Here is a 25687-nt window from a genome sequence, read left to right on the forward strand (position 1 = left end):
AAACCGGTCAGTGTTTCATCCACCCTCGCCAAAGGGGAGCTTGGCCACACTCCAACATCCACGGCCCCACGGTGTGCTGGATAGTCGGGAGCTGGCAGGAGGCTTTGATCTATAGCACCCCCCCCCCCCCCCCTCCCTCCCACACACACACACACATCCCCCCCCCCACATCTGGTCCTTTCCCAGGTGCAGCGACCGATGAGCACGCTGACTGTCAAGAGGGCAGATAAGAAGTCTCTGGTGCACGCTTGTTTGCCAGACGGAAATTAGTTCATGATTGCAGGAGGAGAGCCCGAGTGTACCCTGGGCAAATTAACAGTGAACTTGCATACTATTTACCATTTAGAATATCTAATACTCCTAAAAATGTGTTTGCCCCAAAACCCTGCACACATTTTTCAGAACAAAATTGCCAGATGGACGGATGCTCTCGAGCTTTTCTCCGGCATATACTGGACCCGTCTTCCTCTGTTAAAGCCCCTGGAGCCAAAGGGTTAGCTCGGGCAATAAATCATCTAAGTAGATTTGCATGCATCCTTCTGGGGATAGCTCTGTGCAGCATCCTCTGCCGGACCCTCCTGGCTCCCCTCCACTGGTCTGTCCCACAGTTAGGGGTTGTAAGGACTTGTCATTGTTGGCTTCAGAACTACAACTCACCCACGGACAGGTAATGAGGTGGCCTTGGCCAAGCAGCCGTGACTGCTGCCACATGCAGGTGGTTCAAGGTCTCCTTTTGGGATCCTTGATGGCAGCACACTTCATTGGGCAGCGTGATACACACCGGGATGCCAAACAGAGCTGCCGGGGGGGGGGGGGAGCGGGCTGTGGATGGCACATCAGAATCCCAACAGATTTGTGGGATTCATGTGGTTTGGTTGTGATGTGATGCTTCCATGTTTTTATAAATTGCTTGAGAAGTTTTCTCTCTGTAAATGAAGCAACGAATTTGTATCCATTTGTAAAAAAGTAGGATTCATAGGCTCCACTTCGCTGATATATTAAGGCCTGTCCAGGTTGATAAACCCCCTTAGTTTCAACCTAAGGCATTTTTCCACACTAACTTTGTAGCGACACACTTCTCTAGGCTGTGTGCACTGCAGTAACCAACCAAGTGGAGACCGGAGGATTCCCTGTTCTCATCTAAACATCCAATAATCAGCTTGTAAGGCGTTAAGTGTAAATACACTGCCCCCCCCTCTTAACTGCATGAGTCTCTGCATGACCATTGGTCAAATGCCCTGGCCCAACGCCACACACGATTTCCCAACATGTAGAAAACGCCATCCTTGGGTTACTAGTGAACTAAAGAGGTTCTAATAAGAGATTATTAATTTACCTTCAGACGGAGGCCAGGCTGGCTGCTTCCCTCCTGCCTTCATTAAGCCAAACTAACAAGCTGATGCTGTATTCTCATGTTTATTGTCTAGATATGACGAGATAGTATCTTCTCTTCTAGTTGTCCTCTAGTACTTTTTGATTTTGAACTGTTCTTTTAATGTTTAAACGAGTGAAAGAGACTAATCCAGATCCAAATAGCATACACGCCAAAGTCTGAGTGATAAATCTGCTGGGTTTAGTTTATCGCTGCATATATCAGCTCATCAATAACAGGTCCTGGCAGCGCAGTAATACTAAATAAATGTTAAGAGCACCTTGGAAACATTGCCACCATTACAAGGTTTATATAAAGTCTCCCAAACATTGAGCACTTTTCTCTTTTCATTTGTCACTTGAGCTGTACATCTCAGTCGGTATTCTTACCATCCAGGATCAGTTGAGATGTAGTAAATAAACACAGATGTCGTCATTCCCTGCTTCAAGAGAGAAAATCGTCCGTTAATTGTTTTATGCATGGTTTGTAACAGAGTGACAGGCAGCTCCACAGTAAACACCCTCGAACTACTGGGAAATTAGCTCACCTCCACTTAACACCAGCAGCAAGTAACGATGTGTGTAATTGACTCTGACGACACTGATGAAGGTGGAAGCTGTAAATCCCCCAGGGTCGGGATTCCTGCCCGATTTGATTCACGGGGAAATAACACAGGGACTCGAGTCAGAGCTGGTTCACAAACCTGTCTGGTCTGCGTTTACAGAATCCCTCTGAACAGGCACCTCTCAGAATGAAGCCATAATAACACTTAAGGGATAAAGAGGGAGGTAACTGTGGAAATGGTGCTGAGGGAGAGGAGAGACCTTCCTGCAGGCGACCCCCCCGCAAGGCCCAGATCAAGAGATCAGAAAGATTTGTTCCGATGTGGAAAAGTCAATAAGATGCAGAAACACAAGGTTTTCACGATGCACACACACACTCACACACACATACACACACACACACACACAGACACACAACGTTGCAGAATGTTTTACTGCCGTTGGTTAAGTGAAGATTAGGTGAGAGAACATGGAGACGATGCCTTTACACTGTGCAACTCCCTTACTCCTGTCGTCTACCATTGAATTATGTTCCCTGTATATCACACCATCAAATATTAACTGTTGAACGCCAGTTTAAGCAGTGCCATAATATTACAATTTACTGTTTAACTACCTCTTGTTGTATTTTCAAGACAGCTGTTTTTTTATGTACTGCAGATTTAAATAGTGAAATAAAGAGTGCAAGTAAATAAAATCTGGAAGTCTATTTGTGTGGAACGCTGAATATATGTGACCGAGTTATCGATAAGTATCACTATAAAAGTATTTTTGTAGGTATGAATATTATTTATTTTAAGTTTAAAGGCTATTTATTTGCTCCTGAGTGAGGGTTGTCATCCTAAAGTCTTTCTAATGGCCAGAGGAGGCGAATATCATATTAAAGTATATATATTGACTTTAGTTTTTTCGCCCTTTGATTAAAACTATATTGTGATAATCATTGACATTGTTTTATCACCCGGCTCTTTTCAAAAGAGAGACCAATAAGTATTTCATAATTCTGTGTCCACAGTTCTCTGTTTTGACAAGTCGCACACGCACGCTGAGGATGATCTCTTCAAGACGCTGTTCGCCGGATACAACAAGTGGTCGAGGCCCGTGCCCAACATCTCCGACGTGGTCATTGTCAAGTTCGGACTGTCCATCGCTCAGCTCATTGACGTGGTGAGTCAACACAAGCTCTCACACATTCATTTCAGGAAGGTCACATTAAATCCCCTCATAATAAGGTTATTCCCTCTATTGGAGTTTGTTTAATCTGTAACCTACGGTGGCCCTGAGAGCTCAACACAGTGCAACTGAAGAACACACACGCAAATAAACAATACACAATCAAATGAAGAATACATACACGTCAGTTCAACGGCACATGCATTACAAATACACAAATACATTTAAATAGGGAAGCATGCTGTAAAAACATGCAACACAAACAAATGTATAAAGTCAGTCCAGTCAGATGTTTTAAAATGAGTTAAACAATTTTGGAACACTGGAATCGTTTCACTATCACCAGTGTTAACAGCAGTGTGTCTCTTTATTTGGTTGTGTTGTGTGTAGGTGTTGTGCGTCTGAGCCCTCTGGGCCACTGTAGCAAACACCTTTTATGTAAATGTGTATTTTTATACGTAGGAATTTAGTTTACAGTGGAATAACATGTGTCGTGTTTCAAGGTCAAACTCACTAGAAGACAGACTTTTGTTTCTTTGAAGAGCAATAACCTATTTCCACAACTTTTAATGAAGGTGATTAAAATGATTTTTGTGTGTGTTTTCTTTAAACCTACAAAATCAAACACAAACTTTGGAAAACTAGATGATGCACCTCAGCCATGTCACAGCTCAAACTTCCAGATCACTTCACAGTCGGGGAAGTTGCTGCGAGCTGTATTTGGGTCGTCTTTGACAATCCTCCAGAAACCTCTCACACACACACACACACACACACACACACACACACACACACACACACACACACACACACACTTGTCTGTTCTGCGTCTCTAACTGACAAACTCCGTCCCTCTCTGTGTCTGTGTGTGTCTGTCAGGATGAGAAGAACCAGATGATGACAACCAACGTGTGGCTTAAACAGGTTAGATAATAAAAAAATGTGTCACTGTTTATTTATTAATAAGATTTTCTTTCTCCAGCAGGGGATTTGATTATATAAAAAATACAATATGAAAGTGACATTTCTGAAGACGTGAATCAATCAAATGACATTTAAATGAAGGATCACAGCAAAATAACTTGTGCTGTCGGTTTCCTCCAGGAGTGGAACGACTACAAGCTCAGCTGGAGACCGTCTGACTACGACAACGTGACGTCCATCCGAGTGCCGTCAGAGCTCATATGGGTCCCAGACATCGTTCTCTATAACAAGTGAGTCAGATAAAGGTCACACAGAAGTTAAAAAACCAAATCTTAAAACAAGAATAAAAGACTGAAAAATCGTTCGTCCTAGAAAATGTTAGAACATAGGAAATAGTGGCTATCACATCCTTTCGATTTAATATCATGGAAAACCAACTATCAGGTTTGAGAATCATGGCCAAGGGATAGCGTTTTGCTTAAAGGAAAACTAATTGATTCATTGACTAATCTTTACAGCTTTGCTTAACAAAATAATGATATAAAATTAGTTTTATAATTAGGACAAGACAACTATTCCTGTCTATTATATCTGGTAGGAGGTTGGCGCCATCTAGTGGTCTCAAAACGAAACATTCTGCTACTTTCATTCTATACCTGCTTTTTTTTGTTTTTATTATTAACAGATTACATACAGTTTTTTCTGTGTCTGTATCTACAACTACTAATAACTAACCTATATGCACGAATGGCTTTAGTGTGCAATCTGCTGTACCAGTGAGATGTAGTACTTTTACCACAAACCGCCCCCCTTCTCCCCTCATGGAGATTCACCAGTGAGGGTTGATGGTGCGGTTCTGCTCGGTGGAGCCTGTGCAATCACAATCTTTGAGTGAAATTAGAAAAGGTGCCAGAAGTTATTAAGTCTTCACCTGAGGCCATTAAAGGGATGAATGGAGGGGGCATACTTCTGCAGAGGGTTATTATTATTGGGGACTTCATAAACACTTTTCACTGGACGCTCTCTGCAGCTTTTAAAACTTTTAAAACCGAGGTCTCCTGTTTTCTGTCACCACCACTCACGTGTCCACCTCTGTCTTCCCAGTGCCGATGGTGAGTTTGCCGTGACCCACATGACCAAAGCTCACCTGTTCCACACGGGTAAAGTTCGCTGGGTCCCTCCGGCCATTTACAAGAGCTCCTGCAGCATCGACGTCACCTTCTTCCCCTTCGACCAGCAGAACTGCAAAATGAAGTTTGGCTCCTGGACCTACGACAAGGCCAAGATCGACCTGGAGCGCATCGAGAACACGGTGGACCTCAACAACTACTGGGAGAGCGGCGAGTGGGCCATCATCAATGCCGTGGGGACGTACAATACAAAGAAATACGACTGCTGCCACGAGATCTACCCGGACATCACCTACTTCTTCATTATCCGGAGGCTCCCCTTGTTTTACACCATCAACCTCATCATCCCCTGTTTGCTGATCTCCTGTCTCACGGTCCTGGTTTTCTATCTGCCGTCCGACTGCGGTGAGAAGATCACCCTGTGCATCTCGGTGCTGCTGTCCCTCACTGTCTTCCTCCTCCTCATCACGGAGATCATACCCTCCACGTCCCTCGTCATCCCCCTGATCGGCGAGTACCTCCTCTTCACCATGATCTTCGTCACCTTGTCCATCGTCATCACCGTCTTCGTGCTCAACGTGCACCATCGCTCGCCCAGCACTCACAAGATGCCCCGCTGGGTCCACACCGTGTTCCTGGACCTGATCCCCCGCTGGCTGTTCATGCGGCGGCCCGCGCCGGACGTGCGGCGACGCAGGCTGTTGCTGCTCCAGCAGGAGACAGCTGCCATGAGGCGGCAGGTCAGGCTATCCGGGTTCAAATCCGGCCTCAGCACTTCGGCTAACTGGTTGAGGGACGGAACCACGTCCAACGACCCGGACCGAAGCTGTTATGAGGACTTAGAGCTGGGGACCCTGACTTCGTATTTCTCCTTCCGTCCCCCATCGCCCAGACCTCCAGGGTCGACTCCTCCTCAGCAAAAGAAAACCCCACAGAACAGCCAGAACCGACAGGAGGCGTCCGGAGGGACAAAGAGACAGTCGACAGGGGCCAGGGTCACTCCCACTCAGAGGCCGACCAAAGTAGAAAATACTGTATCGGACTCCACATTCCTGCTCTCACCCAGTGTAGTGCGGGCATTAGAGGGGGTGCACTACATTGCAGACCACCTGAGAGCTGAGGACGCTGACTTCAGTGTGAGTATTAACATTTGTCATCCTTCCCAATTACAAACAGTATAAATCCCAATCCATGAAGATGTCCTTGAACATAGAGAACAGGGAGTTCACTGGCCCAACATAACAAGTATCTGTTCCTGGACCTGGACTTAGTACAAACAACTCAATAGTCATCTTAGATAGTATTATATACTTATAAAAAGACTAAGAGACAAATACATATGAATACAGGGCTTTCTAACCAAGCACTTAACTATTCAAAAGTTTGGCTCCAACAAACTTCCAAATGAGATTTCCAATTTACTTCTGTTTTATTTCATTCCTTGCTTTCTCTGTTCCCCTCCACTCAGGTGAAGGAGGACTGGAAGTACGTCGCCATGGTCATCGACCGCATCTTCCTGTGGATGTTCATAATTGTTTGCCTGCTTGGGACCATCGGCCTCTTCCTGCCGCCCTGGCTCGCCGGCATGATCTAGCGCTTGAGAGAAAGAAACAAATAAAATCCACAACCACCTTCACTTGAGTGACATTTGACATTTAGGCCAAAGTGTGGAGATTGTGTTACACCTTGCAGCCCAGCGTGTGGCCTCATCAGCTCATGACTTCACACCACCAAACCGAAATCGGGAAAGATGTCAAGCTTTTTCTGTTTAGTGGCTCCCGTTAAATCCAAATATGTTTTACTCACATGTTGGTTTCTTCTTAGCTCAGAGCCCCTGGTACACGCAGGGATCTCTGGGTTTAGTTTGGAGTTGTGTGTGAAGAAGTCTTTGAGTACAACTACTTCTCTCTCAGACCACAGATCGCTCAAGGTCGCTGGGGTTAACCTCTACATACACATGTGTATAAAAAAAAGAAAGCGGATTTCCAAATACTTTTCACAGTACTGGTCTCTAGCAGTAGTAAAAATAAATACAGCTGATGCAGACAGTATTCCATGCAGTACTTTTAGAAGTTTTCAGCCCTGTTGATGCCTGATGAGCTGCTGACAAACTACAGCTGGGTAGACGTACTTTAGTAGATGTTTGAACGATGAAATACTTTGATGATCCATGAACATCATTCATCATAAAATGGGACGACATAAAACTCCCTTTGGTTATTACATTTGGACCAAGTGTAATAGATATTGACTGGGCTTTGTTTTTTATTTAGTTTTTTTATCTTCTCATAATTAAACTTATGTTTTGAATGATCATACAGTATGATAATAAAATACCACGATGAAAACTGTCGAAAGGCCTGTCATGGCATTTATTGAGTGTAAACGAGCAATGTTTGCACACCTTCGTATTTCAGCCAGAAGCATAAATGACACTTTCTTCCTGACATTTCATTTTAACCAGTTATTCAATTTATGAAAAAAAATTATATCAAATAAGTATTTTTATCCAAGTCTTCAAGTTAATATATTTATGGAACCGCACCCTGAAACACACAAATGTAGATACACACAAAGTGCAGCAGGGAGAACAATCCAATCTGAAACCTGTGTGATATCATGTAAGACAATTCAATTTAACAGCCATTTAACTTTTGTGATGCAGATTACTTTTGATGAGTTGATTCAACTGTGTGGTGATTTCAGAGGCCAAGTGGTTTTATGCTGCTGCATGGGATTACATTACTGTACAGGTTATGCCTTTATTGTGTCTATCGCCTATAAAATAGATTACAGCGAAGATTAAGTCAGTGCTTATAATAAATTCAATGTTTGTTTTGATCTGTTCTCAATAATTATTTTCATCCCAGTCGATCCAAATGAGCACAGAAAGATAATGAATATAAAACTTTCTGATTTCAATACTTGAAACAATGAACAGGCGTTGAAGTGAAGTAGTATAAATCCTTATATTTATTTAATATCATTTGAATTATGTGCTAGAATTTCATATTTTATGATAATATTTTTATGGCATAATGGTAAGACTTGATTTTTCAAGTTCATCATAATGTTGGAAACATCTGACAATTCATTATTCAAGTCTTCATCATAATTTAATTTACATAATTTCAAAATCATGAGTCATTGTGACACTTGAAGGACATATCGAGCTGATAAATCTTTTAGTTTTTATCATATTTACTCTTCACACACTATTGACAGCTTTAAAAGACTTAAACATTTACTTGAAATGCATTTTTCCCCCATCACAGTAAAAACTACAGTATTTTTCAGAAGACGTGTTTTATATTTACAAGGATGTTTCAGTTTCCGAGGCCTCAATGACTCACTAGACAAAAATGATAATAATTCACATAAAAGGAAGTTTGTCAGAACTGACTGTATCCTAAATACAGAGCCTGATATCTGTAGACTACCCTATAAATCCCCAGTTCCAGTATACACACTCAAAGTTAGCCCGAGTTCTACCACTATACATTCAAATTGAACAACACACATTTACAGGATGATGAATGAGTGGACCAGAGGCAGATTTCATCACAAAGGAAATGTCCAGCTGTGTGCAAATGTCTGACTCATAAGAGAGAGAGTTTGGTTTAGAGTTAACCAGAGGGTTTTACAGTCCACTAGGGGACCACTGGCTTGGCTACGTTGGCCCTGACCCTCGACTGGTCCACGGCGTCCAACAAGTTCTTGCTGTCCATAGCCAGCGTGTGCGCCGCGGCCAGCAGCTGTTTCTTACACTCGTCCTTCAAAGAGGTGATGGCGTTCTGCTGGGCCAGACGCATCTTGCTGATCAGCTCCGCCATGTCGCTGTTCAGCAGCTTCTGGGTGCCCTCGATCTGCGGCAACAGAAAGAACACCGTGGATTTACAACACTTTTCCCACCAGTGTTTTACAGTGGACACACACAATAACAAACATACGATTTTACAACACTGAAGACTAAGAATAATTGGAAATAATCACCATCTTTGTGAAGTTAATAAATGTCAAGGTTTTGTTGAAACTGCTCCTATAGTGGAGGCTGAGGTGAGGGGTGCAACATGCCACTTTACCACTAGATGTCACTAAATTCCACACACTTGAACCTTTAAAAGACAATTTTTTTTCCCTTTACATTTCTATAGTTGACTTGATTTCCTGCCACTTGTTGTTTCAGATACAATCAGAGGGAACGACACGGAGGAAAGAAACACAATCCACAAAAACAGAAAAGCAGAGCGATGAGTAAACAGAGCAAACAAGCAGTAGATGATGTTGTTTACCTCGGTCCTGATAGACTCGTGTAGGGTGGGCAGTATGTCATCCACACTGCGAATCAGGTCTCGTAAAGCCATCCCTGCAGACTGAGGGGAGAAATCCATGAAGAGTTTTAATCAAATGTTTGAGTCGGGATGGGGTCGATTTCAGATCGCTTATTAAACATCGAGAAACTTTAAAGGAATAAAGCAAAAACTGAATTGTACCTTGACCATGGTGATGTAATCATCTGACTGCAGCTCAGTGATGTCGTTCTTTAGCTGAACGACAACTTGGACCACGTTCATGACAGATTTATACACTTTGTCATCGGAGCGGTCCAGTTCAGCTGTGGGCGTAGGCTAGAAAAGGGTATAATGAGTTAATAATTGAAATACTCATCCAATTATTATAAGGTTATATAATGACGAGGTGACATCAATGCACTGTCACCTCAAGGGTAATTCGACTTTTTTTAAACATCTCAAAAAAGTTCATTATAAATTCTTTTTTATCTTTAAATGAAACCTAATCAAATTAAATGGTCTTTTCAATGAGATTTAAAGATATTATAATGATGAAGTTTGATATAATTACCTGCGCTGTGAGCCGTGGGGGCTTGTCTGGCGGAGCTGTGAGGCAGAAAGATGAACGTTATAAGAGAGAGAGAGAAAGAAAAGAGAGACAGGAGGATTAAGACAGAGATAATTAGTCTTCAGAATTCATTTAATTTGTTAATTTCTTTAAACACTTGCCATTTGATGTGTCATCTTCACGATACTAAAGAGAAAAGACAAAGAAAAATCCCATCAGGACCAGGAATGGTCACATTATGTATAGACAATGGTGCAAAAATATAATCCCAGTAAATAACGGAAAAACTAATTTGCTATTAGCTTTATTTCTAGATTTAATTTAGATTCCACCTGAGAAAAGTATATTAGAATAAAAATCTTAAAGGAACAGTCTTCATCATTTACTGTGTGTTGATGTATCCATGCAGTTTCCTACATTTCCCAGAATGCCAAGGGTTTGACAGACCAACTTCAAAATAGAAAAGTGTTGGCAGTCTCAGTCCTCCATACTAACCAGCAGCACTGCACTTTCACTGCTTTGTTTCCACTTTAAATTATCAGCTTTACTTTACTGTTGTTTCTTGCAGAAGTTATATTCAACTAAGTGTTTCCTAAATTCATTGTTGCAGTTAAAATGTGTGCACCTGGTCACTGGGAATAAATAAGAGGAATATGCCACCAAAGACATTCCAAAAAAACAAGTAGTAGCAAGGTGTTAAAAATCTAACTTAAATATCAGTATTATTATTTCATATATAAAAAGATTTTTCCTTTAATATCATTGAAATCACAGTACGTGTCACACAGACACCTACCTCTGGCTCGTAGGGGTCATCTGGTCCCATGGGGTCCTGCAAAAGAACAGGCAGGTTCACTTTACAGAATATGGACGTGGACCTTCTCTGTGGAGCTGTTATCAGAGTGACATTAAATTCAAAACTAGCGGGGTGTCGGGAGGGAACAAGCAGGTTGGTATCGTTCAACGACACCGCGTTCAGAGCAGCCTCCAGGGCCACGTTGATTTCAGGAGCAGGGGGGTACAGAGACACAGAGAGGGGCTTGACAAAAGTTAAGGATGCTCTGTTTCCCACCAGGAGTTTCTCTTCCTGCTGCAGCCACATTTCATCCTCCATCATCTGTGCTTTCTGCTGCCGGAGGGTGTCGTGCATGTGCCTCTTCTCCCTCTGCCACAGGCGCTGGGCGTCCTCCCGGCTGTTTGGTTCCACCCGGGGAAACTCGTTCTCCTGTGGTGAGAGGATCGAGGAAATGTCACAGGGGTAAAGAGCTTCTACTAATTGAAGATGGTGCTTTAGTGTTACAAACAGAAGCTTCAGCCTTGAGAGCGTGGCGTGTTTCTTACCCCCATGCTGCGGCGGCGAGGGGACCGGGCCGGCAGGGTCAGCATGTTGGTGGAGTCGATGGGGGACTGGTATTCACACGGACTCGCCAGATCAGGTGAGCTGGCACACAAAGCCTCATTCAGCTGCACGGATAAATACACATCATCTTCTTGAATAAAGTCATCTTGGAGGAAACTATCATCTTCGGAAGGTTCTTGCGTTTGCTGACGTACCTGAATGTGCAGCCCGATATTGAGCGTGTTCCCGAACCGCGTTGGTTTCATTCTTGTAGGCTAAAGCAAATATAAAAACGCATAAAATTGAAATTGTGAGTTATATGTTTTCTTGTTGAGCTCTTTGTAATGTTAAGAAAAGCACTGTATAAATAAAGACATTATTAAAACAGCGGCTGGTTTGGGCACAGATCTGTACCTTGGGTGGAGGCTCATTTATCGTGAACTTGGGGTCAAAACATTTAGTGGAGCGCGCTCGATCCCTCTCTCTCTCCACTTCCTGCTCCTTCTCCATCTTGTGGACATCGCTGACGGATCAGAGAAGACAGTTCAGAGCAACAGAAACACACCTGATGGGCCTTTTTATCAGGTCACAACCTGACATATTAAGTATAATAGTTTAAAAACCAGTGGTCAATGGACTTAACTTGTTTTACTTTTTGACAAACTGAGAAAGTCTTTGTATTAAAAGTACATCAACATTACATTTGTATCTTAATGAAGCTTTTATATGGTGACCCTGCCAGCTCATTGCACTGCAACTTAATAAAACACTATCAACGGGACAAGACACAAGATAATTAAGAAAACATCATCTTTCATTTGACAACATGTTTGTCTATTTGGCTGTTTTCCAAAAGTTAAAGTGTGTTGGGCTCTCAGGGCCACTGTAATTTTGGTGTTGTGTGTGCTTTTGGTTATTCCTTCACACGTCAACGAGGAGAAAATTGTAAGAGAGATTCGTAAAATCCCACTGTGACCCGATGTCATTGAAACCCACAACCTTCACCATTTGGGCCTCATTTCCATGCACTCAGTCACTTGGTCAGATGGACCACAGACGAACCTGATCTTGACGACCAGCTCGGTGAAGGTGGGTCTCTCTCTGGGGTCGTAGGACCAGCAGCGGGTCATGAGGGAGTAGAGGGCGGGGGGGCAGTTCTCCGGTTTGGGCAGCCTGATGCCCTGCTCCAATTGGTTGATCACGTCTCTGTTCTCCAGCCAGAAAAACGGCTGCTGCCCGCGACTCATTACCTCCCACACACACACGGCTGCAGCGGAACACAAAACACACATTAACCAACAGATGCTTGGAGATAAATTCACTCATCAAACTCTGTGACAAGACTACAGAGGCAAGTTTGAACCAATTGAGATGTAAATCAGCCAGTTGGACAAACCAGCAGTGTGAAGTTCTGTTTGGTGATGAAGTCTTTTATCCATAAATACATAATGAGACATTTCAGCCTCAGTGTATTTGTGTCGGTGCTATTGGTGATGGAGTTGTAAACAAACAGGGGTGGCAAATAATTATTTTCATTATTGATCAATCTGGTAATTATTCTCTCTATTATTTGTTTAGTCTGTAAATTACTAAAGCCGAGTGTGATGACTTCAAATTATAATTCATAATAATAATAATAATTGTATTCCAGTTCTGAACACACAGATATTCACTTGGCTACAGAAGTGATACGTTGAAAATTCTTTTTATTTTTGCTTGAATTATAAAAAACAAAATGATGAATTAATCAACTTAGTGGCTGACAAATTTTCTGGCATTCTTTCTAGATATTAAACTCATCATTCAAATAGTAGTGTTCTAAAACCACATGGGTTCCCACCCTCACCAAAGGGAACTAATGAATTTTTTAATTTAAGTCCAGACCAGTGAGGCTGTTCGGGTTGTTTGCCCAGGATCTATTTTCAGTTGTGATATCAGTTCAAATTATTGTTGCTATGTCATAAAATCATAAAGGGCTTGGTTTTGGAGCCACCTGTCTTTTGCCCTGTGAGTGTGTGTGTGTGTGTCTTTGTGTGTGTGTGTGGGGGGGGGGGGGGGGGGGGGGGGGAGCTCACCAAACATCCAGACATCACTGGCTGTTGTGAAGCGTCTGAAGTTGATGGACTCTGGAGCCATCCACTTGATGGGCAACCGAGTGACAGACGCTGCAAATGAAATGGGAGTTTTGATTTGACCGAAAATATACACATAAGGAAAAATTATCCACATGAGACGACTAAGCTACTTGTTTTTTTTACAATTTCGTTTAAACCCGTTATGTCAGACTGCCCTACTATTTGTGCAGGAGGCAAATTCCCATGTGCACACAGTTGGGAATAGTAGTATAATGTAGTATAACATTTGGTATAACATATTTCTCTCTGAAATACTTACTGACTATAAGAATTACTGCCTCAGTTACCTTTGTAATATTCTTCCTCCTCGATGTACCTCGACAGACCAAAGTCTCCGAGCTTCACACAGGCTTGACTGGCCACCAACACGTTCCTGACTGCAATGTCTCTGTGAACCAGAAAGGTCAAATTCTACTAATTCGCTCTTTGTCTTTATCAACTAATTTTGTCCAGAATCTCATGGTAAATACAAGACTTAGACCATGTGACCAGATTTCAGGGTTAAAATGATTTAAAGAACAGATTTTAACTCAGTGTGAATAATATAAGACAGAGTTTCTCCTAAATCCCATTTTTATAGCAGCAACACAAGACTTTCATTTATATAATTAGTGAAAAATCTATAACTGTAAAACTGTAAGATATGTAATTTATCTACTGTAAATATAGGGTAATGACAGTGCCCCTGAATAGAGATAGAACATATTCTCTCACCTGTGAACCACGTTGACCCCGGAGAGGTAGACCAGGGCTTTGCAGATCTGCAGACTGAACAGCACCAGCGTCATGTTGGTCAGCGTGGTCTCGTTCTGGGTCAGGTAGTTTCCCAGCTGCAACAGAGTCAACGTTTGAGTTAGGGCGGGACTTTAATTTAGTCTTCATCAGCTCAGACGTTCAGCAGCTCGCTCTCACTGAATCTGTCTCTCATGCAAATAGATGTAACTGCACTAATATCACACACGACTCATGTTTCCTGTTCACATGGCAGGAGATTTCAGAGTCTTGTTCATGCGTCCTCAACAAATCAATTCCTTTAAGACTGAATTCAAATAAACATCACGGCCGACACTAACCTCTCCGTACTGATACAGCTCCATGACGATCCACACGGGATCCTCCTCGATGATCCCGATCAGTTTGACGATGTGAGGATGTTCCAGGCTCTTCATTATTACTGACAATTACATAAGAGGGAGCATGTGTTATCGTAGAAGCTCCTTTAATAACATGACAACTGTCATTCGGGTGTATTCTGCTTCATTACCTGCTTCGCTCATGAACTTCTCCATCACGTCAGGTGAACAGTCTTTGCAGGTTTTCACCGCAACATTGATCCTCTCTACATTCTGTTAGACCAACAGACAAAAAGACACAGTCCTTCAACTAATGGAAATCATTGAGAGGCAAACAGCACAGAGTAAACAACTGAGCCTGTTAAAGTCAGTTTGGGAAGTGAATACAGTCTCTACTGAGCTGCTTCCAGACATGCACTGAAGTCTAGACGTTTTCCAGAGGGGCCGTGTGTAAGAATGCAAACGATAGAGCCAGTTGCTCCGGACATTTTACTGAACTTTTCAGGATGTCAGAGTGGGTCACAAGAGAGTGGGCAGTTTAGAAGACACAGACGAAAATGTTAACAATGGTTCCTGATGCTGTAAATGCATCTGACCCGGACTATCTCCTGCTCCGATCTCCAAATGTGAACTTTCATTCATCTGAAATCAGCTCAGGATAAGATACACTTACGTTCTTCTTGTAAACTCCATCGTAGACTTCCCCGAAAAAACCCTCACCGAGAATTCGGCCGAGAACGATGTCATTTCGGTCAATCCCATACTTCACCACTAGAGGACGGGATTTAACCAAAGCTCAAACATGACTTTAGTCGTATTTGTATTATTCGTATATAGATATGAAAACAAAATTGAACCAAACCTGATTTCGGCCTTTCATCGAGGATCTCACAGTAGATATCCGACCCTGCAAATACAAACAAAATATCTTTCTTTTAATTTTGTGTTGATTGTAAATTCTTCTGTGCCTCGCTCTATACACCGTTTTTTCGTAATAGTGTGTGATGTGTAGTACAATAGAGAAAGAGTCAGCTCACCCATACTGTATCTCGCCGTGCTGTTGTCTCTGCTGCTCCCCGGAAAAGACAGAAAGAGAGAAAGCCCTGGTCATACGTTTTCAAGTTATGGCTCCACGCAGTATGATTCAATAAAACAGGCCCTCACATCAATAAGTAACTTTTCAGTTAATTTTACAACCAATGGGAATGAGCACAGCTTGGACTGAGAGAGGGCACCAATCATTTGAAGTTGTAAAACAGCAACAATCCACTCACCCTGTAGGAATCTCAGGCAGGGGATCTGCATTAGCCTCTAGGATAGAAATTAGTGATGACATTTTACAGTTAGCTTTAAATTATACATGTCTATAGTCAAAGTACCGACAATGTTATAGTCACAGTTGTCTTAAGACACCGTACAGGACATAGCTGAGTTGTGCTCACCTTTTCCTGGTCGGGAGATAACAGTTTCATCTGTGTCATTCTCCAATCGGCAGTACCCATCAATAAGGTCAATCATGTTCTCTGCCATAGGGACCGTGGCCACGTTGATCGATAGACGCTATCAGGAAGAGGAAACAAAGGGCATGGAGAACACAGGAATATTGAGTAATGACATATGATTCTGTGGCTGTGGTCCTCACCTGTCTGGCCCCCTCTATGTTGAAGTTCAGGAGAGCTTTGCCGTCGCCCTGAGGTAAACATTGCACCGACTTGATCTGTTTGAAGTCGGCAAGAAACACGGCCTACCTCACAAGAGACAAGAAATGGAATATGTTCAATCTGGTAAATGAAGCTAAATTGAATTATAGTTGTTTGAGATACACAATGATTCTACTGTTGGATTTTAACTAGAGAATTGAACTAGTTTTTTTTCTAAATATTTTTAGATCATTAGCTTTATATAAAAATGGACGGTGCATCTCCACTTTCTCCCACTATCCAGAAATGAAGCCAAAATATCCCGGATACGAAGGCCGCCATCTTGTCCCGGGAAAAGCCAGGCTAGCTTTCCTCCCCACCCTGTTTAAAGCTATGCTAAGCTAACTGGTTGCTGGCACTAGCTTAGTTTTTAATAGATCCGCTAAATAGATCAGGTATTATTAAAGGTCAAAGCGCTCTCACAGGAAATACCTAAATCTTCACCGTGCTTACCGCTGAGTCCTTCTGTGTTCGCTGGCGAATTCCTCTCCCACCGACAACCAGCTCCACCGACAGACTCCAACCTTGCTGTTGATAAATGAGATCGATTTAGGGCCGAGCACACAGTGGTATGTCCGTGTCCAGGTGGACTTGGATGTGAGGCGGGACCAGAAAGGACACAACACCCTGAAATCATGCTGTCGCTCACCACTAGTTCACATGGGAAGACCTCTTCGTCGTAGCTGACGAATTCTTTGAGGGTCTCGAAAAACTTGACCACGCAGTCGTCCTCCTTGAGGGTCGCGAACTGCTGGAACGTTTGCTGGATGAGCTTCCGTAGCGGCTTTGACTGGATCGCAACACAGATATTTGGATTTGTTATAATTTGTAGATGACGAAACAGAGTTAGTCGGTGTCTGGCTTGGTTATACTTTATTCAAGGTTGGGAAAGTTCACCTTCATGCTGTTAATCAGCTGTTGAGGAAAGAACAGGTCCAGGCCCACTTCTTTTCTTCATTTGCAAAAACAAACACAAAAAATAAAAGATAAATATTGCCATAATGTCTCTAACGCTCAGAGTTTCAAAACCATTCAAATTAAAGTTACAAGAACAAAAAAACTTACTCTAGCAGCTCAAAGTTCGACTTCTTTTCAAGACCTTTTGCATTCATGTCTTTATAGAACCTCCTGTAAAAAGAGTCAAACAAAGCATGTGAGATTGTTTGTGCATCCTCAACATTAAATGAATTAAAAATCTTCTACTACAGATGAAGAATCTGAATATCATCTCGTCTACATCCTTCCAAAGACATTCAATATACTATGAATCCAGCCAACTCTACCACCTCCCCCTCAGGCTCAAACAAAAGGAAGTGCAAAGTCTAACCTGTAAGAGCAAAGGAATGCAGAGAGGAATGCAGGGACTCACCTGATCTCCAAACAGCCGAGTTGCAGAGCCATCCCATCACTGACCTTACTGGCATGATTCTGCATATAGTCACTACGCACCTGATAGAGAGTTAAACAGAGAATTCAGAAAAATATATATAGTCCAGTAATGTAGGTAAAATATCCAATAAATCATAATAAATGGATGCAATATTAAAACTAATAGATAATTTGTTATCTTACCACTGCCAATCCAATAAACTTTTTATAGTGACAATATCGTCACACACAGTTTGTATAAACTTGAAACTTCGTATAAATCCATCCTGCTCCATGTTAGTGGATGGGACATGGAACAAACTAAAAATGTAAAATACACGTCAAATAAGAGATAAATGATTGACAGCTGAGACTGACTGCCGATTGGTAGTTACTGCACAGACTCACTATCATGAGTAAGAAAGGCCCTGAGGGTTTTACATTACTATACAGTTGTTGGATTCATTTGAAATCAAAGGAGCGCCACCTACACAAACTCACACTTTATCAACACAAAACCAGACAAGGAAAATGTCTTGTCTCGGCTGAACCTCTGCTTTTTTTCGTTCACTTTGACTATTGAACACATTTCCATTGATCTAAACCAACCAAAACATTAACAGAGGACATACAGTGGAGTTTGTTACCTGTTGGTAAAAAAACATCAAAGTAGATCTCTCATCTTTGAATTTTTCCAGGAAATTAACAGGAACGTATCTGATTCGAAGGTCATACCTGTATTCAAGAAGAAAGCACGCTGCGCTTTTAATGCCACACACTCTGCAAATGTCTCTGGTAACACACACATCCAAGCTTTGGATAATGACAAAATAAATTGTGGATGAATACACACGCGTACCTCCACTCTGCCTCCGCATGATTGCTCTCGTAGCGCTGCTCGACTTCCCCAACAGTCAGGTCGGGATGCAGCCAGTGAAGTTCATCGGACTTCAAGTGTTTGAGCAGGAGGCCGTAACAAGCTGTGTGAGTGATGTTGGGACCCAGACGCCCGCTCACCAGAATCGAGCGAATGATCGCCTGAATGACAAACCATGGATGGTTATTCACCCTTGCCAAATATAATACTTTATGATGGACGCTTGCTTTGATTTAATGAGTAGGAGTGTGAGGGCTATTTATTACTCTGTATGAGATTATTTGTATGTTCTAAAAAAGGGATTTATCAACTTTTGTACATTTTATTAAAGCCAAAAAACATCATCTCCAGCTGAGGTCTAAATAAACACCACATGCCTCGAAACTGTCAGGTCGTCTTTGATTTGTTATCAAAATGATCTAAGACAACCTAAAGTTTCCCTCTTCATCACAGTCTTCTGACACGTTTGACTCCCTTCCCCACATGTTGCACATCTCTCTCACCCTGACTTGCCAGGAGCTGTCACATTTCACCAGCTTGAAGTTCTTGCCCAGGTTGTTGTTGGTGCAGAAGCAAACTTTGAGGATCTTGATGGGTCCGCCGTCCCCCGTGATGAGCGACTCGGGGTTGGGCTCGACGGTGCTTTGCCTGGGACTGAGCACCTTCCAGGCCAGGGTGTCACCGGACATCACCTCGTACATTGTCACGGTTGTGTTGTCACCATCATGCCCACAACATCCTTGTTACAGACAAAGGAAAACAATTTGAATTTAGACGTGAGGTGAATATCAAATGAAGGCCTGCGATCCCACGACACCAGAGCACACACTGTTCTGGGACCTGCTGCAGCGCAGTACTACACCCCAGCTCCGCTTCACATTCGTGCTTTGATCTTGTGCCATGTGGCGTCCGTGACTCACATCATTTGAATCCAAGATCGGCCGATTACATTCTTTCCCAACCGTGATTTCAAGTGAGGGCTTGTGTGATTCCTAGAACAAAACTGTGACAGTGTAGAGACTTGTATCATCTGAATCAACAGGGAAGTGGAACATCATCATTGTTGAATTCATGCTGAAAACACAACGTGGGAGTGATGGTCTGTGGGAAACTACAGGAAACCAAGGACAGCTAAATGTAGTAATCCGAGATGACACCAGAAACAGAAAAACAATGAATGACAGAGTGATGACTAACAAACACATGTAGCAGCGTCTTAGCTCTGAGCCTTTGGGCAAATCGCGTGGATTTATCATACATATAAGAGGGAGTTAAAAATAACTTTGAATGTATGTGGGGATTCTGTACTTATTTTTGAAATAATTTTATATTTTGTGAAATACTAAACTCGCTTTTTTGCCAAGAGTTAGATGAGAAGATCTATCAATTTCAATCATCCAAGTGCTGTCAATCTAAGCTTATTTAAAAAACAAAATATAATGAACCAGAAAAATATAGCACTTGAACATACATTAGTGTGATAAGAACAACCTAAGATGACAGAACAGTCTTTGGTTTAATACATTTGACGTTAACTCTTTTCGATTGGTCCCTGTCCGTTCCACTAACATGGAGGAGGCAGGATTTATGACGTATACAGCAGCCAGCCAGTAGGTGGCGATCTATTGATTTAGGGGAGCTGTCATCTCATCTATGATTTCCACCCATTGAGACCTGTAACAATCACAATTCAATACTGCATATCTCATTTCATTAGTATGTACGAAATATAAGTGCAAATTTGTAGTTTTATGGCGTTTGACTTAGTTTTTGTTGGTGCAGTGACCCACTCTTTACACATTAGTTCTTGTCAGGGGTTAACTTAACAAAATACTGTTTGTTGGTTAGTTTTTTTCCCCTGTTTCCAGTCTCTGTTCCAGCTGCAAGAACAGGTCACATTTTCACTGTACAAACAGTTGAATGGAAAATTGCTCCTTTAAGAAATACATCCCGTCAACAGGTTATCGAAATCAGATAAATCTAATGGAAATACTCAAACTGCAGCTCAACACTTCACAGCCGCAACAACACACCTGGAAAAAGCTGTTTTCAAGAAAGACGAAAAAGCTGAAAACCTGTAAACACACTGACAGAACTCGATGACTCATCACAAACCAACCCATCAAACTAAAAGTCACAGATGCTGCTCTCAACCTCCAAACCAATAAATACAGTAATTCTCACTCTGCCGCACTCGTGTTAGTTTCTGTTCTGTCAATCAAAAGCCCAGCGAGATGTTGACTCAGCAAACAGAGGAGAGAGGAAACTACCCCGACAGCACACCTAGCCGGAAATTAAGCAATTTCTCCCAGTTACCCACCTCACAGCAGCGTCCGGCAGTCAAACTGTCACAACATGTTTGTCCTCCTAAACGAATCTCCTCGCTGTTAGTCCGGGAGCTGAGCTGTGCTGGTTTCTCTCAGGGCTTTCCGCTGTGTTTTGTTAGCCTGAGGCCATGAATTCCCCAGCAGGGCCGCGTCTGAGTATGTGTGTGTGTGCTTGTGTGTGTGTGTGTGTGTATGTGTGTGAGAACGGTGAGAAAGGAAAAGAGAGAGAAGATGAGCGTGCAGCCCAGTCGGCTTGTTGCACCATCATCTGGGTGTGGGAGGCCTGACAGAGGTGCTTGAGGAGGCAGAGGGGGAAGTTTGAGATTAACGTGGATTTACAGACTCCCACATACAAACACATTCCTGGACTAAAGTGGTAGAAACAACACAGTGACATAAACACAGCGCTTGGTAGACGGTTGTGCCGAAATATTTTGATCTCTAAGGGGAAATGGTGCAAGACAGAAAAAGAGGAGGAGAATGAAAGAAAAAGTCAAAAGTGATGAATGACACATTAGGATGTGTTGTGAAGTTGTGTCTGCAACCTCTCGTCTGGTTCAGGGCAACAAGCACGTGAGACTTTGTTGGTCTAGTTTTAGTTTTTGACACTTAAACACTAAAATAAAGAACAATGGGACATAGATAGTAAATCTCAATATGGAGGCAAGTGCTGCACGTTATCTGCTCCTACTACACGTTTACATGGACGCCAATATTCCAATATTAAGGAAACAATCAGACTGCCATCTAAAACAGATTACATAAAATAGATTACATAAAACAGATTACCTTAACCTGTAAAAGACACAGGGAGTATTCCAACCTTAGTCACGTTATGTAGACATGTACAAAGTATAAATCGCATTTTCACAACATCTTGCAACATCGACGTAACAACAGTTACCAAATGTTTGACGCTGCATGTAAACAAGTTTACTGAGTTACAATCACACTTTGCTCTGAATCGTGTCAACATGAATGGAATATTCTCAGAGCAACTCATGTTAACATCATAATCTGAATGTTTTTCAAAATAAGGACAATAGTCCGAATATTGGTTTCCAAGTTATCGGGTCCATCAGTTGGTCGATTGAGAAAATATGTATTAGCAACTGTTATGTTAGAATATTAGCAACTGTTAAGAGAGTTTCCAGCTTCTTGTTCCTTCTTCTCTAAATCTCACTGGGTTTTTGTCGAACAAACGATCAATTGAAGACGTCACCTTCTGGAAAACGGGACGGACACTTTTTACTATTTTGGGACATTTTGTCAACCAAGCGATTACATTTAGGCTAAGAAAATGAGTTGTGAAAGTAATAAAATCAGAAAAGGGCTAAACTGTTGCAGCCCTACAAGGGATCACTGGTGATATTTGTCGCATTTTCACTTATCATTAACCACATATCTAATATCTACTAATGTAATTCTTGTGGTCTGTGTTTAATTTCTTTTATTAAGTTTATTCAATTATTTTCTCCCCACTGTATTCAGTCTGGACTTAGGCTGATGTAAAAAGCCAAATTTCCCCTATAAGGATCAACAAGGGATAATTTTATCAACAAAAATCCTAATGCATCAATTGCAATTTCAGTTTGAATACTTTAAGTTCTCTCCTCGCTGCTTGTGTTTACTTTAGACTTTTAATGTTTGAGGAGTTTGGTGAATTTCGTTAAGTATAAACAAAAGAGCTTTGTCAGGAAAAGTGCCGCGATTGTCAAAGGACACGATTCAAACAACAGCCGGAGCAGGTGCTTGTGTTTTGAATGTGATAATTTCATGTGGTTGAAAAAAGCTGCTGAGCTTGTTCAAGTAAATCAAGTCGTTGCAAATGCTGTAATTTTGTCGGACAAGCCCGTGCAGCTCTCTGCAGAGACAGGACGGTCTTGACAAGAAGAAAAAGAAAAAGTAAACAAATCTCAGACGCCGAGACAATACGAGGACAAAAAAAAGCCTCCAATTAAAATCCCTGACAGACGTGAAGTCCTTTCTTCTGTCTGTCTTTAATGGAGTTTTTGTGTTGCTGCTCCTCTCGCACACTGTCATGCTGGCACTTGATTTGTTATGGAAACAACTGTTCCCGAGGGAGATTTTTTTTTTTTTATCACAATCAGTGACCGAGGCAGAGTGAGCAAACTCCCTCAGCGCTCAGCCACAACAAAAGGAATATTCAGAACTCAAACATTTACCTAAAGTGAAAATTAAGTTACTCCCGCCTTTATTCTACACGTCCAACCTCCAGAGGCGCCGTGTCTGCAGGTGCTGCGTCCGGGGGGGAACGACGGAGACTGACTGGGGGGTAGAGATTGTGACGAATGGGAATGAAATTCCACAGGAGCCTGTGGAGAGGCCACAACAAGGCTGCACCTGAGAGAGCTGAGGGGGGAGGCTGCACAGAAACACTGGAGTCATTTCACAATACACCGTGTTGTGGAGTAATACTGCACATCCCAGTGTTTTTAAGCAGGTTTACACAAAAAGTACTGGACAGAAACTCAGTGGAAGGATAAAGAGTAATACATGGATCTTGATGTAAAATAATCTGACATGTTCAGGGGACTGATAGTTATGAGTGTGTGCAATTTGGTGCAGACCCTAATAAAGATTCTGAATCTGTGGTTCCACAAGGGGACTGTTGGGCCTGGGAGGAGGTGTGAACTCTCTGCTTTGCCTTTTCTCTTACTTATTTTGATCAATGTACAAAAAAAGAACGCATGCTTTACACCATTGTTCTTGATTGCAAAATATCTTGCAACCAAAACAATGTTGCCTATGGGATTCGGTCCATTTACAAAGTTCTGAGTGGAGCAGAATTTGCAGAAATGAAAACAATACTTGAGAACATTTAGAAACAGGAACGTTTTCTATGGTTGGATGTCTCACTCGATAAAAACAGATTTCAATCCAGATTGTTCACCAAGGAAGTTACGTTCCTTTGTGGGATGGTTAGCAGGATTACACAAAAACTACTGGACGGATTATCACCAAACCTGCTGGAAGGATGTGGTCAGGGATTCAGATCAGGGGGCGGGGTCCAGGGATGTTTATATCACTTTCTTCAACAATGTGAGATTGGTTGTTGTTCAACATTCTCCCTGATTTCCCAGAGACTAATACAAGGATCTTGTTCAGGGACTATGATTTATCTTACACATATTCAACTGTCTTTGCTCTATTTTAACAAACTGCTCAGTGGTGCATTGTAAGAGTCAGTGTCTTTGTCGGGACACGCACTTCCTGACAGTATCATCACATGGTGTCTCTGACTAATGACATTATTGATGCATCATCACACAAGGTGAAAAGACAATTTCACCCCTTTTTAAAAAAAGACTAAACTTATGCTATAGATTATGCCTGGGTGCTTGTCAACACAGGCAGACATTGACACATTCCCTCTCCACACAGAGCTGTGCTGAGGGTCTTGCATAGAGCAACGGCATGACCCAAGGCACTGGAATGTGGCTGGCTGCTGCCTCACCTGCACAGACATGCTGTGATAGTGAGCAGAGTTCCTCTCTATATCTCTCTCTCTGTGAGAAATGGCTTCACACCGCGCTCTTACAAATCTAGTCATTACAGCTGGGGGAGAATAATTAACAACTATTCAAGCTGCAGTGCCAAGTTTCACATCCTGCACTGACCCACAAACAACCACACGAGAAAAAGAATAAGAAATAGTTGTTGTTTATGATGCGTCAAAGCAAAAGTATGATCAAATCTGGACGTTTCAGCTCGTGGAAGCAGGATTATCTGTTTGTTTCAGGATTTTTTTATAAATCTGGGCCTTCAGCAGCTACTTGTGAGCTTCAGTAAATCATCTCAACCTCACCTCACCCCAGAATAAAACCCTCTATGCTGGAGTAAACATACAACTTAACATATTGTTGGCTCTTACCTGATTGTAGCTGGATTCCTCCAAGGTGTACAGCCTGACAGAAAGTACTATTCCACACGAGGAGTGCGGGCCTCACAGTGTCTCAGGTCGGGAAAGAGTGCGGCAGGTGATGGCCACTCCCTCACCTCTGCAGTCTGCTGCAGTAAGGTGAGCCCACTTCCTTATTGCACCAGCCCCATAGCCTCAGAACGAGGCGGAGGACGGGCCCACTTCATGTGTTTATAATAAAGAGGTTTGCATGTTGTGTTTGTGGTCTCTCTAAGACGCGTGAATGTTTTTGAGACGTTGTGGTAAATGTCTAAACCCTGCTTGTTCTGATACGTGGTGAAACAACTGCTTTGAATTAAAGAAACACAGAATATATTCGAAATATCACTTTCAATGTTGGAATTCAAATTTCCGTCTGTCATCTTTAACTTCACAACAACAGAAAATGGCGAAAAGTTGTCCTCTGACCAGTCGTCCTCACTCAAAAGTGAGGCCGTTGTATGGGTGTAATATCACCATTTGAACAGCAGGGGACGCTACCAGCTAAAATACAACCTAAATGGGTTCATTGGCTGTAAAGGCCAAAGGGCCAAACTGTGTTCAACTTATACATTCCACGTATATTCATGTTTATTATTTATATATATGAAGACATGGATGAAAAATATTTTGTTGGTAAATATATTACCAACAAAAAAAAAACACTATGGCAGATGGCAAGTGCTTCAATAGACAGAAGTTTAATGTTATTATTATTGTAGACACATGACAGAGAATAAGAAAAAAGAGCACAATATAAAATAAGGGATACTAGGTGGGTGCGTTGGATGATTAGGGACAGGACACTAGCCCCTGGTACAAAGTCCAGCAACAACCTCCTACAACAACCCACAGCAGAGTAAACCTGGGTGACGCTAACAAACATTAGAATCTGTTACCAGTTGACAAACAGCTGTAACAACA

At 42.2% G+C, this 25687-nt stretch overlaps 2 protein-coding genes across 4 annotated transcripts; one reads left to right on the plus strand and one right to left on the minus strand.

Moving 5' to 3' along the window:
- Positions 1 to 1947: 1947 nt before the first annotated feature.
- chrna2b (cholinergic receptor, nicotinic, alpha 2b (neuronal)) lies at positions 1948 to 6756 on the plus strand. Its single transcript, XM_053445883.1, has 6 exons — positions 1948 to 1990; positions 2951 to 3102; positions 3988 to 4032; positions 4213 to 4322; positions 5137 to 6298; positions 6631 to 6756. Exons 1-6 carry the CDS (start codon positions 1948 to 1950, stop codon positions 6754 to 6756), a joined length of 1638 nt encoding a protein of 545 aa, XP_053301858.1.
- A 1356-nt stretch (positions 6757 to 8112) lies between these two features.
- On the minus strand, positions 8113 to 24875 carry ptk2bb (protein tyrosine kinase 2 beta, b). 3 transcript variants are annotated; one of them, XM_053445600.1, is made up of 31 exons: positions 20835 to 21028; positions 19018 to 19253; positions 18497 to 18675; positions 18285 to 18372; positions 17639 to 17718; positions 17335 to 17397; positions 17167 to 17221; positions 16919 to 17059; positions 16723 to 16797; positions 16212 to 16313; positions 16012 to 16129; positions 15844 to 15880; positions 15607 to 15638; positions 15432 to 15476; positions 15243 to 15340; positions 14761 to 14842; positions 14570 to 14670; positions 14211 to 14326; positions 13784 to 13884; positions 13437 to 13526; positions 12424 to 12628; positions 11776 to 11884; positions 11577 to 11636; positions 11364 to 11486; positions 11095 to 11247; positions 10819 to 10854; positions 10184 to 10208; positions 10026 to 10060; positions 9656 to 9790; positions 9455 to 9535; positions 8113 to 9028 (listed from the first exon to the last, which is right to left on the minus strand). In XM_053445600.1, the coding sequence occupies exons 2-31, from the start codon at positions 19213 to 19215 to the stop codon at positions 8813 to 8815; spliced, it is 2979 nt and encodes a 992-aa protein (XP_053301575.1). In that variant the 5' UTR covers positions 19216 to 19253; positions 20835 to 21028; the 3' UTR covers positions 8113 to 8812. The 3 variants fall into 3 exon arrangements, with proteins under 3 accessions (XP_053301575.1, XP_053301574.1, XP_053301573.1); XM_053445599.1 differs by lacking the exon at positions 20835 to 21028 and adding an exon at positions 24737 to 24875 and having other exon boundaries at positions 10819 to 11247; XM_053445598.1 differs by having other exon boundaries at positions 10819 to 11247; positions 20835 to 21031.
- Between the last annotated feature and the right edge of the window lie 812 nt (positions 24876 to 25687).

Source organism: Pleuronectes platessa, chromosome 17 (genome assembly GCF_947347685.1).
Source record: "Pleuronectes platessa chromosome 17, fPlePla1.1, whole genome shotgun sequence".
Taxonomy (NCBI): domain Eukaryota; kingdom Metazoa; phylum Chordata; class Actinopteri; order Pleuronectiformes; family Pleuronectidae; genus Pleuronectes; species Pleuronectes platessa.